General features: G+C 38.8%; 1 protein-coding gene across 1 annotated transcript in view; it reads left to right on the top strand.

Annotated features, from left to right (window-relative positions):
• The first annotated feature begins 6,119 nt into the window (after positions 1 to 6,119).
• mdga2a (MAM domain containing glycosylphosphatidylinositol anchor 2a) overlaps positions 6,120 to 15,488 on the top strand; it is a 151,752-nt gene continuing 142,383 nt past the window's right edge. Inside the window, exons 1-3 of the mRNA XM_015036406.1 lie at positions 6,120 to 6,371; positions 7,900 to 7,924; positions 8,502 to 8,641. Coding sequence (XP_014891892.1) covers positions 6,120 to 6,371; positions 7,900 to 7,924; positions 8,502 to 8,641 — 417 coding nt within the window. The remainder of the gene's footprint in view (positions 6,372 to 7,899; positions 7,925 to 8,501; positions 8,642 to 15,488) is intronic.

The following is a 15,488-nucleotide window of genomic DNA, read 5'->3' as shown; positions in this document are numbered from 1 at the left end:
ACTCAAATCTCTCAGAGTACCTTAAATATTCCAGCTTTAAATTATATCAGTTCAGTGGTTGAAACAGTGAAATCAGAAGAATTGTTTTGTGTTTAGTATTTTCCAAATTCATTCTTCTATCGATCAGTTATTTGAAATGCTTATCACTGCTGGTCTTCATTGCATATTTTGGTGGACAGGTGCCAAGTCCTAGAGCCAAATTTTAATGGATTCAACCTTAGCTATAAAGAGGAGAAACTACCCGATGCACAAGTTCCAAATAAAGTAGGTCATTTACTCTGTTCCTCTGGATCTCTTGTGATTTTGATAGGCTATCTACTCCACTAATTTGGATAAACTGACACAGTGGTCCCTGCACACCTCTGAACGGCTTCATTTACAACCAACTATACGTTGTGTGTGTGTGTGTGTGTGTGTGTGTGATGGATGATCAGTGCTGATAGGGCGAAGCCGGATCCATAAAGGCTCTCATTTACAATAGCAGCGTAGGCTGACGAGAGCAAGGAGTGCATTACAGTGTATAATCAATACCCTCTGACAACTCCTGATGTAATAATATGCATGTGCTGCTAGAAAACCATTCCAGGTCCTCAACACACATGGATGACCCCATGGATGAGTTGCTTCTCAATTATACAGCTGAATCGGTGGGTGCAGTGTAAGCCTGTATGCTTTCCAAACGCATGCGGAAAAGCACAGAAAATAATTCAGTGTGTGACACCTTTGACAGCGGACCATGTCTACCCGTCCTCATTGGTGAAATCCACAGAATTCACCTTGAAATGGCAGTTGCCAATGTTTTGCATCAGCAGAGAGGATTTACATATTACTCAGCTTCAATTTTAATGTATTTATACTGGATGTCACACCTTCTCAAATTTGGGAAGATTTAATTGTACAGCTTTTTTGCAGCTGAACACATATGGAGAGTTAAATATAGCATTGAATCATTACAATGTACTTAAGTTACATTCATAAACAGTCCTTCCGTTTTTGTGTGATTTGAGCACAACTTAAATTTCTTTTGGTCACCGTGTTAGTTTATATTAAAATTCAAGGTACTAAGGAACATAGTGGTGCAGACAATGTTTATTATGTTGCATGCAATCTGTATCTTATTTGGTTAACTTTATATTTCTGATATATAAATAAACATCCGTATGTTAGTGGTGATTTGTAGTTGACATTTGAGTTATGTTGTGAATATTGGGTGAGCTGTTCTTATTGAATTTAAAAGCCATTGGCTAAAAACTAATTATGCCAATGATGACATACTGCTCTCATTCTCATGTTGTTAGGCAATTCTCGATTAACTTTAATTCTCTTGTTATTAATGATGCACTAATCAGTTGATTGGCCAGCTAATAAAATTGGCCAATATCACCCTGATTGTCTGATTTTCTGCATTTAATTGTTAAATTAAAACAATGTGTGTGTGTGTGTGTATAACACAAACAAATGAGTTTCTGTGTGATATTAGCCAGGTAAACCCCGACCATGGCACAAATCGACATTTTAAGTATTTGGCTCTGAATGCCAAATTACAAACTTAAGATTTCAAGTATATAAATGTTATATAAAGACATTTGGCACATAATCTTGTGATAGTAAAACATCAGTGTCTTGTCTCAAAAAAATGTTCCTCAAGCAGCTTTCCAGGCTCATTCACCATGGATTAATTTGCCTAAATTATAAAACAGGGATTAGTCCTTTAAATTTGTTTGTGTGGCAACATTAAAGTTCGCAGTTGAAAAAAATTTAAAGTTACAGAAAGTACTAGAACATTTAGTTAAGAACTGCAAGAAATGATTGGTATGTCCTGCAGCTGGTTAATAATGTTGAAATTAATGTTTGATATTTTTTTATCTAAAATCATCTGTACGCTCAAACCTGATATTAGTTTTTTTAATTCTGTGTAAAGAATAAAAAAAGATTTTTAAATCAACATAGCTAATTATTTATGCAAAGAAGTCAAACTGGACTGAATAAATTTACACAGATTAAAGATCACTTTAAACAATGTTACATGTGTCATGATGTGTGGTGGATGAGGTGAGGAGAGACGCCGAGACCCAGGTTATGATGAGAAGATGGTGATTTAATGATGAATGTAGCTCAACGTAGTCCAAGACAGGCAGCACGGCAGGAGCAATTAGCACATAGCTAAGCCGGTAGCACTGAATACAAACACTGACAAAACTAGAGCTAATGCCGACCAGGACTTAATTAGTTCAACTGATACGACAGTCAGACTGACAAACGTAAGACACGTTAGACAAGTTACAATTGACAAGGACCCGATGAAGAACACAGACAACAGGTGAGCCTAAATACACACGGGGTAATCAAGGGAATGAGACACACCTGGGAGACAATCAACGGGGAGGACAGGACAGAGACTCACAGGGAAACAGAAAAACTCAAAACTAAACACAGAAACACGGATCATGACAACATGCAAAAAATGATGCTATGTTCTTAAACATCTGCTATCGTTTGTGCTGCCCTGACCTGATTTACTCACTTAGTTGAAAACAAATGGCCAACACGAATGTGTAATTTCAGTCACTAAGCTTTTTATTTGATACATCTTTGTCCTGTGAGGCCTGTTTAGAGCCAGTAGGAAGTCTATTTCTGGAATAGGGTTTGTTTTTAATTTACTACTCTCTATAGTATGCATATTATCTATGTTTTTTTTTTCTTTCTGTTTTTTTAATCTGTCGTCCTTCATCTGCCATTGTAAGAAGATGATTATAGAGCCAAAAAGCTAGCAGGATATTGTTAGTAGTCCTTAGGGGTCGGTCTGAGGACATTAAACCTGCTGCGAAAATGAGCCCCAGCTGTTGGACTTTTTTTCCCCCCCACATTTATTTGTTTGTCAATTTTAGCGTCTGCTTTTGCCAAGAAGCATCTCTGCCTCTCAATGGCTCCATCGGTTGTGTTTTAGCCAACTCCAATTTCATCTCTATAGGTGGTAGAAGACAGAGACGTCTCTGTCACCCAAATGAAGTGAAGAAGGCCGAGCTCCCTTTATGACGGCGGACATATTTGTTTCTAGCAGATAGCTTAATGTTTAATTGACAGATGTGATGAATTTGTTAGAAATGTTGGTGGAGGGGATGTAAAAGTCAGAATGGTTTCATAACAGAAGGAGATGACCCATAATCTAAAGGCATAACCTGTGCATTCATGAATAAACAAAGAAGCTATATCCGAATAACAATGCATTTCTCTGACTGTTAAAATCCACTTAATATTTCATAGACAAAGTATGTCATTCTTGTTAAGTTTCTAAAGAATCTATAATTTATTTAAATTCTGATTTTAAGTGCTGAAGGCACATTTACAAACCTTAAGTATTACTCTTAATTATTAATTTGTCTATTTTGTTTCATATTTCAAAGTATTATATTTCTATAATCATTGGATTTTCCATAGAAACCACTTTTACTTTTTAGGAGGAGGAGTATGCTTAAATGACTTAAACTAATGAATGCATATGATTCATAATAATGAGAATTTTTTCTTTAACTTGAGTATAACCAAAACCCTTTTGCGTGACAAAAATCAAGAATCTATGAAATTTGGTATTTTGACAAGGTTTTTAAAGGTTTGTCGTCATTATAGATATTGCTAGGGCTGAAACGATTCCTCGAATGATTCGAGTACCTCGATTATTAAAATTCCTTGAGGAAAACTTGTCCTCCTCGAAGCTTCGTTAAATCATGTTTTATTATTTAGCTCAAGGTGTTGCAGTCGGGACTTTATTGGCGTTGCGCAGCGCTCTCACTTCCGCCCGAATTCATGTCTATGCTTCCGCCTATGAGTTGTTGACGAAAGTTAAGTGTTAGCAACAATTTTCAAGTTTGGTCTGGGAGGATTTTATTGACTGATGATAATGTCCGGAGTTTTGTAGTTTTTCGACGTACTAATAAGCATCTTTAAATTGACTGGTACGATGCCTGGAGTGCGGCAGTCTTTCCCCTCCCGGAGCTACTGACTGGTGACACCCGTTCAAAGCGAACGGCGGGGAAGAGCTCGGCGGGATTATTTATACAGGTGAGCAGATGGGTGGCTGTGCTTTAAGTGCATAGCTTTACGGACGAACCGGAAAAATACATTTCATATCATCCTGGTCTCAACAAATGAGTGGCGGAGGCTGAGGCCATCGTGGCGGTACATGGCTGGTTAAGTTTCTGTGTTTGAAGGACGAAGCTGTCAAATTCTGTCGCTAACGTGGACACAAAAGCTGTAAATGGCTGGGCAAAGTGAGAGTTTTTCTATTAAATTGACTGAATATGAAAACATTAATTAAAAGCTGGAGTATAGGCATTTTAATAAGCATATTTGTGAGCCTGTCTCTATTATTAAAATGAATATAATTTCAGATTTTTGTGTAACTTTTCTTCAGGTTAACTTAGAAAGAGAGTTATTATTGTTACAGGTAAGTTTACAGAAAAGTAATTGATTAAATATGAAAAATTGGACTGATGTTGATATCCGATAGTAACACTGCTGTTATGTTATATTTACCAATATATTATTTTATTAAAACTTTTATCTGAGTAATCGGTTAATCGTAGGAATAATGGATAGGATACTCGATTACTAAAATATTTCTTAACAACAACCTTAAATATTGCAATCAACAAATTGATCAATCCAGTTTTGGGGGTTAAATTGTGGAAGAGTTGGGAACACACACTTTGCACATAAAGAAAAGTGGAAAATTGCTCCTCAGCTCTATAGAAGATCCTACAACCCCAAAGTGGGTATATAGGTTGACTGCTAGGTAATAATGTTGAGATTATATTGTAGTTGAAATGCAAAATGTACAGAAATAAGCTAAAAAAAAAAACAGCACTCCACCTCAAATGTGTTGCTCAGTATGGCACACTCAGTCTTGCACTGCAGCTTCAAAGAAAACATGCCTCTTCATATGCTGCTGACAAACTGATCAAAGTAATGATGGTTTTTCTGTCTCTATGTACAAATGAAACTGATGTTGGAAGTGCAGGAAACTCATATTTATAAGGGAATTTTACAGATTATGAGGACACATTTTTGTGCAGATGTGTCATAATGGCCAAGAGAATCCTATGTCCTTAGCACTAGGAGCGTGATAGAGTCAGGTTTGAGTTCACACTCAACTTTGCAGCCAAGACAAACAGTTTTTTAATCATTCTTGGAGGTCCTGGAGATGTTAGGGTGGTCTTAATCCAGAAATCAAAAGTGGTTGAAAAGATAAAAGACGCCGTCAGCACACCATTCCAAATGTATGAGAAACCATCTTAATCCACATAATGAATTTGTAAGACATATGATGTGTTCAAAGCTTTTGTCTATCACCCCTTCTCCCCTCAGTCTTTTATCTCCGTCCTGTCAGTTTACTGACATCTTGCTCCGTGACGGCCTAAAATCTAACGGCATTAATGTCTTTCTGTCCATCCCCACAAGTCCTTTCCGGAGATGTTATGAGTAGTTACTGTCAGTTGAATATCAAGTGGCTTTTAAAAGAAACAAAACTGGAAATGAAATAGTAATGAGAGTGATTTTAGTTCGCGCTCTGGGCCAAGGGATATAAAAGAGCAGGTCTTAGCCACTTAAGGATATGTGTGACTGTTTTAACATAAGTGTCCTCATTATGTATGCTCGAGAGAGGGTTATTTGCTTTTGTGGCTTTAAGCTTGGAGATGTCTGCCTGCATGAAGAGTAAGCGTATGTTTATGCAGTTGTGAGTGTGTAGTTGCAGATAGGAGCTGATTTTCATTAATTATGGGTGTTTCCCAGCTTTCCTCCAGGACTGATAGTGCGCTGCTGTGATACTGGCTCATCAGAATAAATGGCATTAGCACTTTGTTTAGCTCTTGCCCTGGGGTCTTGTTTCTCAGCCCCTTTTTTTTTTGGTTTTAAGTGGCAGCGTTGCGTGAAGCCCCTGCGCTGAGCCTATTTCTCAAGCATTACCCTCCCAATGGAATTCACCACCAGTGTGTTTAACTCTAAATGGAGACGGGGAAAGAGATGCAGAGGGAGACCGAAGAAAGCCAAACAGCCTGATATGATTAGCATCTGTATCAGCACACATCAATCTGCGAGGCCTTTAGAAAAGCACGACGGGCATGACGGAGCATTTAGCTAACAAGCTAAGAGAGACAAACAGCATGGTGGGGATCAGGGAGGGATGTTTGGTTACGGCTACACACACTCTGGCTGAGGCTCTCAACACGGCATCGGAGGGGAGTGTCGCTTCGCTCATTAGCATGGCTGCCTGGATGGAGGTAGAAGAAGGCCTGCTGCAGGGGGGCCGACTTTGCCGAGAGGGGCCCGCACAGGAAGCCCATTCCTCCGACATGAAAGCCAAGCTGCTGTCTGTGTGACTCCTTGTAATTCCTGCTGGATTTTTTTTCCCCCTCTTCTTTGCCCTACTATTTTGTACTCCTCCTCCTCCTAATCATATCCCGCATCCGCTCTCTAACCCATGTCGTCCCTAACCTCTTCACTAATCATGGAAGCTGGAGAGGAATAAATGCTGAACAGATGCTAGTATTGTCAGGGGCCGCTTATGAGCAACCATGTTTTCACAGCTCAGTAGGAACGAATATTTTGAGTGGATTACCTTAAATTACCCCTTTCCTCTGCTCAGTTTAACCCTGACTACTTGAGTTTCAGTGCCTGTTGGTGTGTGGACATATTAAAATGTTTTTTTTAATTATTATTTCTTCAGTTGTACCAGCTGTTAGCAATCACCTGTGGATATTTAATACTGACTAAAGAACATTTCTACCCATTTTTTTTTTTTTTTTGCCATATGTGTTAAGTACTTTTCCAGACTTCTGTGATTATCTGCAAGCCATAAGTATCTAGATATACTACATCCCCATTCATTGATAATTTTCCATGCTTGGAAAGGGTGAAGATGTGTGTCTACAACAAAACCAAACAAATATCAGGTGCCCTTTAAGGCGGTTCCTTTTACTTTTTTTTAATCTATAATTGTCACAGTGCGATGCAAATCTCTGCAGTTCATCACTTGTTGCTTCATTTAAATTATAATTTTCTTATAAATACATTCTGACAGATAATTTCATAGCGTTCTGAATTCCTTTTGATATTAGAGATGATAATAAAGAAAAAGAGAGGCCCTCTCATTACGAGTCAGCAGAGGGTCATTTATTTGACACTGCATTTAAATTACTGCTCCATGCACTTCCCAGTCTCGCTGGCTGTCGCGTTGACACAAATCTGAGTGATACTGATTGCTTTTAGCCATAACAAAATATCTATATCTTTCAGTTTCTATTCAGATGTCACAGTCTACGCTTTGCCAAGATATGTTAGGGAAAGTCGGCAAGTTTTGTAGACAGCTCCATTTTGACAAAATGCCCATTGCGGATTTATTTTATTTTCACATTTTGCCGCACTTAAATGTCTCAGCTCATCAAAGAAACGAAGGACGCAGTTTTCAGTTGTTGATTTCATGTTTTAGTGGAAGAAAACAAAAAAAGCAAACCAAGCCGACCTGGATCTGTGCCAAACCCGGCATTTGCAAAAACCCGGGAGTAAATATTTTAAACCACTGTGCAGGACTTTTGGCGCTCTCTTCTTTGCAGAACTGTTTTACTTCCACATTGTGGGTATTTGAGCATTATGGTTCACTACAGGTTTTCTACCAGATTTAACACCTGGCTTGATATTCATAACACCTTTCTTTATTATTAAACAATATCCCGATTGTGTTCATTGAGGTTCGCTTCTCAGTCACTAAACATATACGTCAGGTGTGGGCATTACGGGCAGTTAGAGTCTATCCAGCTGGCTTTGTAAATTATCGATTCGCACAGTGTGAATTCCTGACGCTTACTTACTTCTTGTGTGACTCCAACACTGTGTGACCATCAGTGCCTCAAGCGCTGCTATCTGTCAGGTGTGAGCCTCTGCTGTGGTGAGGCTCCATCCAACACTCTGAATTTTAGATTAGCATGTGAAATATGAAGTCTCTGCTACGCTAGTATTGCTTACATTGATTCTAAGGTGATGAAACATTTGCAATGTAATGTGAAATACTAATATATTAACCCTAATTTGCATATTCTGCCTTTGCATTCATTTTGAATATTGTAATTTTTGTTTTTTTTCTCTTGTAATTATTGCATAATTACGTGGTTGTTCACTTTATTTTCTATCCCGTTCAACTTTTTTCTGTTGTTGGAAGTAGTGTCTGCAATATAGATATTCCACTTTAGTTCACAAAAAAAAAGTAAAGACAAGTTACAATAATTTTTCTCAGTTTAATCGATTTAATTAACAAACTTCCCTAAAATATTAGTTAACCAGTTTATTTTATTTTTTTTTACAAATTTATGTTCCTCAGAGATTGGGAGTATCTCATTTGGAACAATAGCCTTGAGGTAAACTTATAAACCTTTATTCAATGCCCCTAATCTACACATTCCCTCTGAATTTAGTGGCGCTAACTTGGTTTGTGGCATTTCTCTCCACAGCACCTCCAACTGTCCGCATCATTCACTCCGGGCACGCCTGCAACGTTGAAGAGGAGAGGCACACAGAGAGGGTGTACACCATCAGAGAAGGAGAGACCCTGGAGCTCACCTGCCTAGTGACAGGCCATCCTCGGCCACAGGTAAAGGGAGCGATTTCATAAACCATTTAAAGCCACCGACGAAAATAGCTCCATCAGGATATCATGGGACGAGATGGTAATTGGGCCTCCATCTGTCTTCACACGCAGGCATAATGGTGGCACACTAAAACCGGCTTAAAAAGTTTAATCCTTTAATTATTGATGGTTTAGCTTGTACTGCGCACCTGGATGTTGATAATAAAAGCCTAATGAGAACGCAGGAAGCAAAACAGCAGAAACATCTGCCAAAACAAAGCATAATGAGTGAGAAACGGGCCGCGGTAAAAAGACTCTGGGTCATGTAAATCCACATGGGTGCTCAGCGTCAGATAAAAGCTTTTCTCACATTCGTATTTACAGATGTGATGTGAACTAATTAAAAAAAAAAAACAAAAAAAACTTTGTATTTGTTCTTGTTTTCCACTTCTTGCTTTCATCAACATCGCATCAGGCAAGAAGGGGAAAATAGTCTTGTTTGATTCCTGCAGGTACTGATTTGCCCGAAGTTACCCAACCATCCGTTTTTTTTTCTTGTACTAATCTTCTGCTAATCCTTCAAACAATTAGGTCATTTTTTTTTTTTTTTTTTTTTTTTCCAATTATATGAAGTTATCCCTCATACTCAGACCAGATCAAGCTTGTGCATTAAATCAATACGACTGAACTGTTTGTTTGATGGACAGGGGCCCTTTGGACGTCATAGCAAAACAAAATATCGATCGTTATTTTCCAATTGTTAAGCTGAAGGCTTTTCAGACGTGTAGTGCTATCCTTGTTTCTGACACAACTCTGCTCTCATTGTATCTTTTCACTTAATTAGGATTTTTTTTTTTTTTTTGAAAAACCGAAAAGAGCAAAAAGCAGGGCAGGGTGGGAAGAGAGCAGAGCGGGAGATCAAACACCTTGCAGGGCTCTGATTGGGGAGGTAGCATCTCCTTTGAAACGGAGGCTTTATGATACTCACGCAGATCCCCTGGCACAGAGAGTCTCTGCAGACTATGGGACATGTCTGATATTTCTCCCCTCTGGCAGTGGCAGGGGACCTGTGTCTGCACACAACCAACCCGAGTCTCTGAGGAAGTTTGAGAGGTTACCTTAGGAAGCGACGGAAAGGAGGTTACTTTTGCTAAAGAACTTGTTGGCTACATGCGTACGTTTTTTGTTTTTTTTTAAAGCAAATAAAGTTAATCAGTAATCTGTAATTGAGATCTTTCTTTACTCCTAAACTTTTTTAATTAACATAAGTGTCTTATCTTTCATGGCATTTATGGGGGGGAATGTAATCAGTTCTGTCAAATGCTGTAGAGCAGCTGTGATTGGACTCAGTTTGTGTTTCATCACTTCTCGCATCTCCTGTGTTTAACAGGTTCCCGTTTTTTATCACTGGAACTAGATTACATGAGTTTAGAATTATTCATTCGTTCATTATACAGAGACAGATTTCTACTCTACTTGCAGCAATCTCCTCATTAACTTGCACGCTTATTAAAGATGTATGAAAAAAAACACCTAATAATGAAGTCATATTGTACTGTTCTGGTGTAATATCACCCTCAAAAAATACAAAATTTGTAATTATTGCTCTGATTAGGCAAGTTTAAGCAATATTAACATATAATTGCCTTAAAAATGTTATGTTTTCTTGTCTTTCCCAGTATTAAAACCAACGGGAAAGAGTTTCAAAGTAGCATTTCCACTTTTTCTTGAAGTTAACTAGCCTTAACTAGGTTATTTAGATAGACTATGCATTGCAATGCTGAGCAGGTTATCCACCTTCAGAAGAACTGCTGCTATTATGGAAAACAAATCTTTGCCCACTGCAACAACAGAATCCCAGAGGTGATTAAAAACTGTGAAACCAGACAAAAACAGCAATAATGTGAGATTATTTCAGAGCAGTTATGGTTAAAAATCCATGTACTACCTCTCTAAATTGTGTGGAAATGTGTTGATAGGATGAATTTTAAATGACCTGCAATATTCCTGGACTGCTGGAAAGAAAGAAAATAAGCAGAATAGCAGTACTAACACTTATCTAAGGACATCTTGTACAATTTGTTTAGCGGTTAACATATGAAATGTGTATTAAAACCAGGTTTAACACAGAAGTTTGTAGTAATCCAAGTAGAGCTGTTGAAAGTGGAAATCCGTGCTTCCTTTGATTAAATATTTTGGTGAACGTTAGCTGGTTTTATAATTGTGTTATATATAATATATAATTAATTGTGATATTCAGCTTGAGTAGCTGGGTCTGAATCTTATATTTGAAAGTAAAAATACAAATCATTAGAGATGCAGGGCCACTTTATAGGGGGGAAAAGTTTATGCTACTGAAAAAAATTATAATTTAACACGCCTGCCTAAATATTTAACTTCCAAGCAGTCATGAGGAACTAGTATTTGTTTTCCCGTTTGATTTTTTTAACTCCGATATGAGCCACAGCATTAGAGTACAGAATCTACAGTGTGCCTGCACATAAAGTTTAAAATGCAGGTTGCAACAATTAAAGCACACATAGACACATAATCTGTGTTTTACATTCTTGGGAATTAACAGGACACATACACATTTCTAAATCTAAAAACCAGCAGAGTGAAATGTGCTAAGTTTTCCTAAATTGCACAGAAACCACTGCAGGATTTCCCTCTGTTGTGTGTGTTTTGGATTTTGTCCAGTCAGGCAGCAGCCTCTTTACAAGAGGCCTTGATGTCAGCCCTGAGCCCATCCGCCCACCACCCAACTTGGAGAAAAAAAACACAGGCTTTCTAATAATAAAGCCTGGCATTCATACATTCCCTCCTCCACTCACACTCACACACACACGCACACACGCAGGCACACACAAAAACGGTAACAACACCTGTCTGTCTTCTCATTTAATTATCTGAAAACTGAATAATGTGCTTTTTGGTGCTTCCTTGTTGGCATGGCATTTCAAGGTGTGAGAACAGGCGCTGCCAGAAACACGGGGATCTGTTGACGTGTGGCGAAAACACCAGCCAATTATTTTAAATTCTTAAAGATGTGCACTGCAAGTGGCATTGGGCAAATTGTCTGCTTAAAAAAACAAAAAAAAAACCCAGACAGTGGCATTTCTCCATGCAGCCATGCCCATTTCAGTTTCTTGTTTTGTATATTTCCTCACTGACTCCCTGTAAGGGAACAATACTGACAGTCAGTGAGGATTCAGTCGCATCTGGCACATTAAACTAGATTAAGATTAGGGAAAATGGGAGGCCGTGTTAGGATCTCAACATGATACATTTAGTGAGTTCTTGGATGAGCAATGTGGGAAGGCACCTGTGTGCTGTTTTCATCGAAGGAGCAAACCTTGAGATGATGGTTGTAGATTCAGGATGCCCAGAATCCCCACCGGAGGAGACCTGAAGTCGTATGTAACGTCTCTGTGCTCTCACAGGCTTGCATTGAAGACGGTGCGTCTCTCCATAAAATTGGTCGAATTAGTCATTTAGCCTTGATAGCCGTAGTACCGGTGATGCAATAAACCGAGACGCAGAGGTCAGCTCAGACGCCACGGGGTTGTGTAATGTTAGTCACACAAAATGACAATAAAACCTCTCACTGGGTGTGTTCCAGATATGTCAGCTCCTTGCAAATCATATGAACTTACATCCCTGGTCTGAATGTTGATTTAAATCTAAACCAGTCAAAATGTAGTGCCTGACTTCTTTACAGTGATTTGAAAATGTCTGCTTTTTATCTTTTCTGTTTCGTTTCATTTTTTTATTTTTTTATTTTTTGTCTTAGCAACGGCTTAAAAATGTAACCAATTTACAGGAAAGTAAAATAAAAATGAGTTATAGACTGAATCTGCCTTTCACAAATCATAAAACCTAAAGTTATGCAATGAAAATTGCCTGACAGCATTTTCAAAGTGAATAGGCAAATTGCCAAGAATTTCAAAGAAAAATTTTTAGCAAATCTTAGCAACAAAGTCGATAAAACCTTCCAGACTCACATGAGTACAAAATTGTTAACATGGCATCTGTAAAAACAGGACAGATTAGACCTGCATGCTCACTGTTCCTCGTCTGCTGAGAGTCTTAACATGAGTAAATTAATGATATTTTGTGCTATTTCAAATTCCATTATATCTCTGAATAACATGTTAAGCTTCTAATGAAGTCTTGTGCAAAGTCAAAGTGTTCTGGAAAAGAATAGCGTATAAAAAACAGTTGGTTGTTGCGTCATTAATGGTTAAATCACTTTTATCTGATGTCACAATCTTATGTTACTTATATGTTTTGTCATAAGGATCAACTGAGTTTCTGGGAATAAAATTTTAATGCTCAATAAGTGCCTCCATGTGGGTATTTAATTATTAGCTAAATTAAGCCTAGACTAGGTGCTAGCTTAAGTTAGCCATTTTCTTTTGCCGTACAATGTTCCCTCGTTTGAATAAAGTGTGGCTAGCTGGTTTATCTGGTAATGAAGTTGCATATGCTAACATGTTTAATAGTTAGGAAGTTTTGTTTCCGCATGGCATCACTTCCGCCTTGCCTTTGAAATGACAGGTTGAAACGCAATGGGGCGACACGTGAGGGGTTGGTGGGTGAATGGATGAGTTCAGCAGAAACACAGTCAAAAGCAATAACTAACTAAACTTATGGGGTAAACAAAAAATTGAGTGTCAGTTGAGAAACCAAGATTTTTGAAAGAATCCAGAGGAAGATGATGTTGTGAAAAATGTAAGTTTACGATATGAAAAGCCTCAAGGCCCAGAAGACAGATGTAACCAAAGCTAAAATACAAACCTCCTACTGGCAGATGCAAAATGAAATAATAATAAGAAGAACAAGACTAATCCACTGACCGAGACATTTTCTGCATTACTATTTCACCTTCTGTGACTCCGCATTAGAAAACCAAATGTGGACAGCTTTATCGTTTCATGCTTTCATGGTCATTCTTCTCCAGATTTATTCATTGTCTTTGATGCTATGAACAGACATCAAAGAGTCCCTGATGATAAAGCCATCTGCCCCTGTCTCCTCTGCCTTGGCCAGCGTCCATTATGTCCACACTACTTTGTTTGAGTACCAGGCTCCAACACCACATTGCAAACACTCTCCCTTTTTTATTTTTTTATTTCTTTGTTTCAATTATTCGCCCACCAGATTCAACTCAAACCTCCACGGGTCAGCAAGTACAAATAAGCTGACCTCAGGCCCCGTGACATTTGGCCTAATACCCACCAATTGGGGTATGTGCTTTATTTTGGAGCTCCACATAACATTTACCCACAGTGCTGGTGCGTCCAGCAGATTGTGCTTTCTCCTTGATTACTATAGACACTGTAGTAACTTAAAGAAAGTGTTATGGCTTTTATTTCAATATCCAGTTTCCTTTTTGGTTCTCGGTTTGCCGTCAAAGTGTCGACCATTTACCTTGTTTGATTTGATTATCCCATTGTTGTGAGTGTGAGGGAGGGGACAGCTTTCCTGAAATAGACCTGGAGAGAAAATGTGCTCGCAGTTCAGAATCTGAACCTCTTGTTGGTTCTTTTGATCACTTGATTGTCATGCTCAGCCACACTTGTCTGCACCACCGAGAAGGCACAGACCACCAATGGCGCATAAAAGAAAAAAAAAGATGGCAAGCAATTAGAAGTCGGTCCGTAGTTGGAGAGAGGGAAACGTCACAGCAGGCGTTACGGGAGCTTCACCGAGAACGCGTGCTCCAGCATATGATCCCCGCATAACAACAGATACTGGGCGCATTTTAATTAGCGCTTGCCGCGGCATCCCAGCATGTGTGGTCTCAAACACTGCTGGGATTTTCAGTTGGGTACAGAGTTAGGCAAGTCTCTTCCTTCCATGTGAGCAAATGTTGATCCATCAGTTTGGGTGTCTCGTTTAATAGGGATTTGCACTTTTGGTTTTGTGCCTTAATATGTGTCATGTTTTTGTGTTTTTTTTTTAAAAAATATGCCATCCAAATATATATATTTTTTCCCCATCACAAATAATAAGCCACACTATTTTATTTCATTTTTTTGAATTTTCAAGTTGTAATATGCAGGAGGAGTCTCCACTTTTCTAAAAGAGAGCAGTTTCAGGGTGGCGCACCATTGGCAGTTTCACTTATTCATAAGAATGTAATTGCAGGCACATAATATGAGCTGAGCAGCAGAAAAAGCCAAAAAGAAAAATAAATGTAGCGAGGCTTTTAGTGTCAGGAGCAGCAATTATCATAATGCTCAAATCTGCTAGCACTTCCCCGATCAAGAGTATTTGCATTGCACTAAGGAGACTGGAGAGGGTCAAACTGTTCTCACCAGGCACACTTCAAGACTCCCCCTGTGGGCTGAGGTGCTTAGATGTAAAACGTCAGAGGAGCGAAGGCATGAAAATAGCCTCGGGGTGGAGGAAGAGCTGAGAGCTCTTCCGATAATGTGGTCTACTGTCCCCGTGAACAAACAAACGGCGACGCGCCCTCTTTTCTGAGAATATAAAGCCTCGTTTGAATACGCGCTTCTTAACGTCACTCTAACAATGCACTTATTGATACAGCGTTTTCCTAAAACTCAAAGCTCTTTGCACAAAAGGCAAAGAAAAGGCTGAGGCTATAAGCTTAGAGAATACTGAATTTTGCTGAGATCGACACAAAAAAAGAAAGCTTTGTGTTTGCGCGAGGGAATCCGGCGCACTCTGGAAGAGTGACACATAATTTCAAACCTCCCCCCCCCTTCCACCCCGCACCTAATTTATGCTTGTAACTTATTTAGGTTTAGTGCTTGTTCTGTTGAACTCATGATGTCCCTAGCTGCTTTAATAAGGCCGCAAATTCTCCATCAGTGGTGTTTCAGCTTTGATCAGGTGCTGA

The sequence above is a fragment of the Poecilia latipinna genome, unplaced genomic scaffold (genome assembly GCF_001443285.1).
Source record: "Poecilia latipinna isolate Pla-1442-1.1 unplaced genomic scaffold, P_latipinna-1.0 Scaffold368, whole genome shotgun sequence".
Classification (NCBI taxonomy): Eukaryota; Metazoa; Chordata; class Actinopteri; order Cyprinodontiformes; family Poeciliidae; genus Poecilia; species Poecilia latipinna.
The sequence above is the reverse complement of the archived record's forward strand: the minus strand, read 5'-3'. Positions and strand labels throughout refer to the sequence as shown.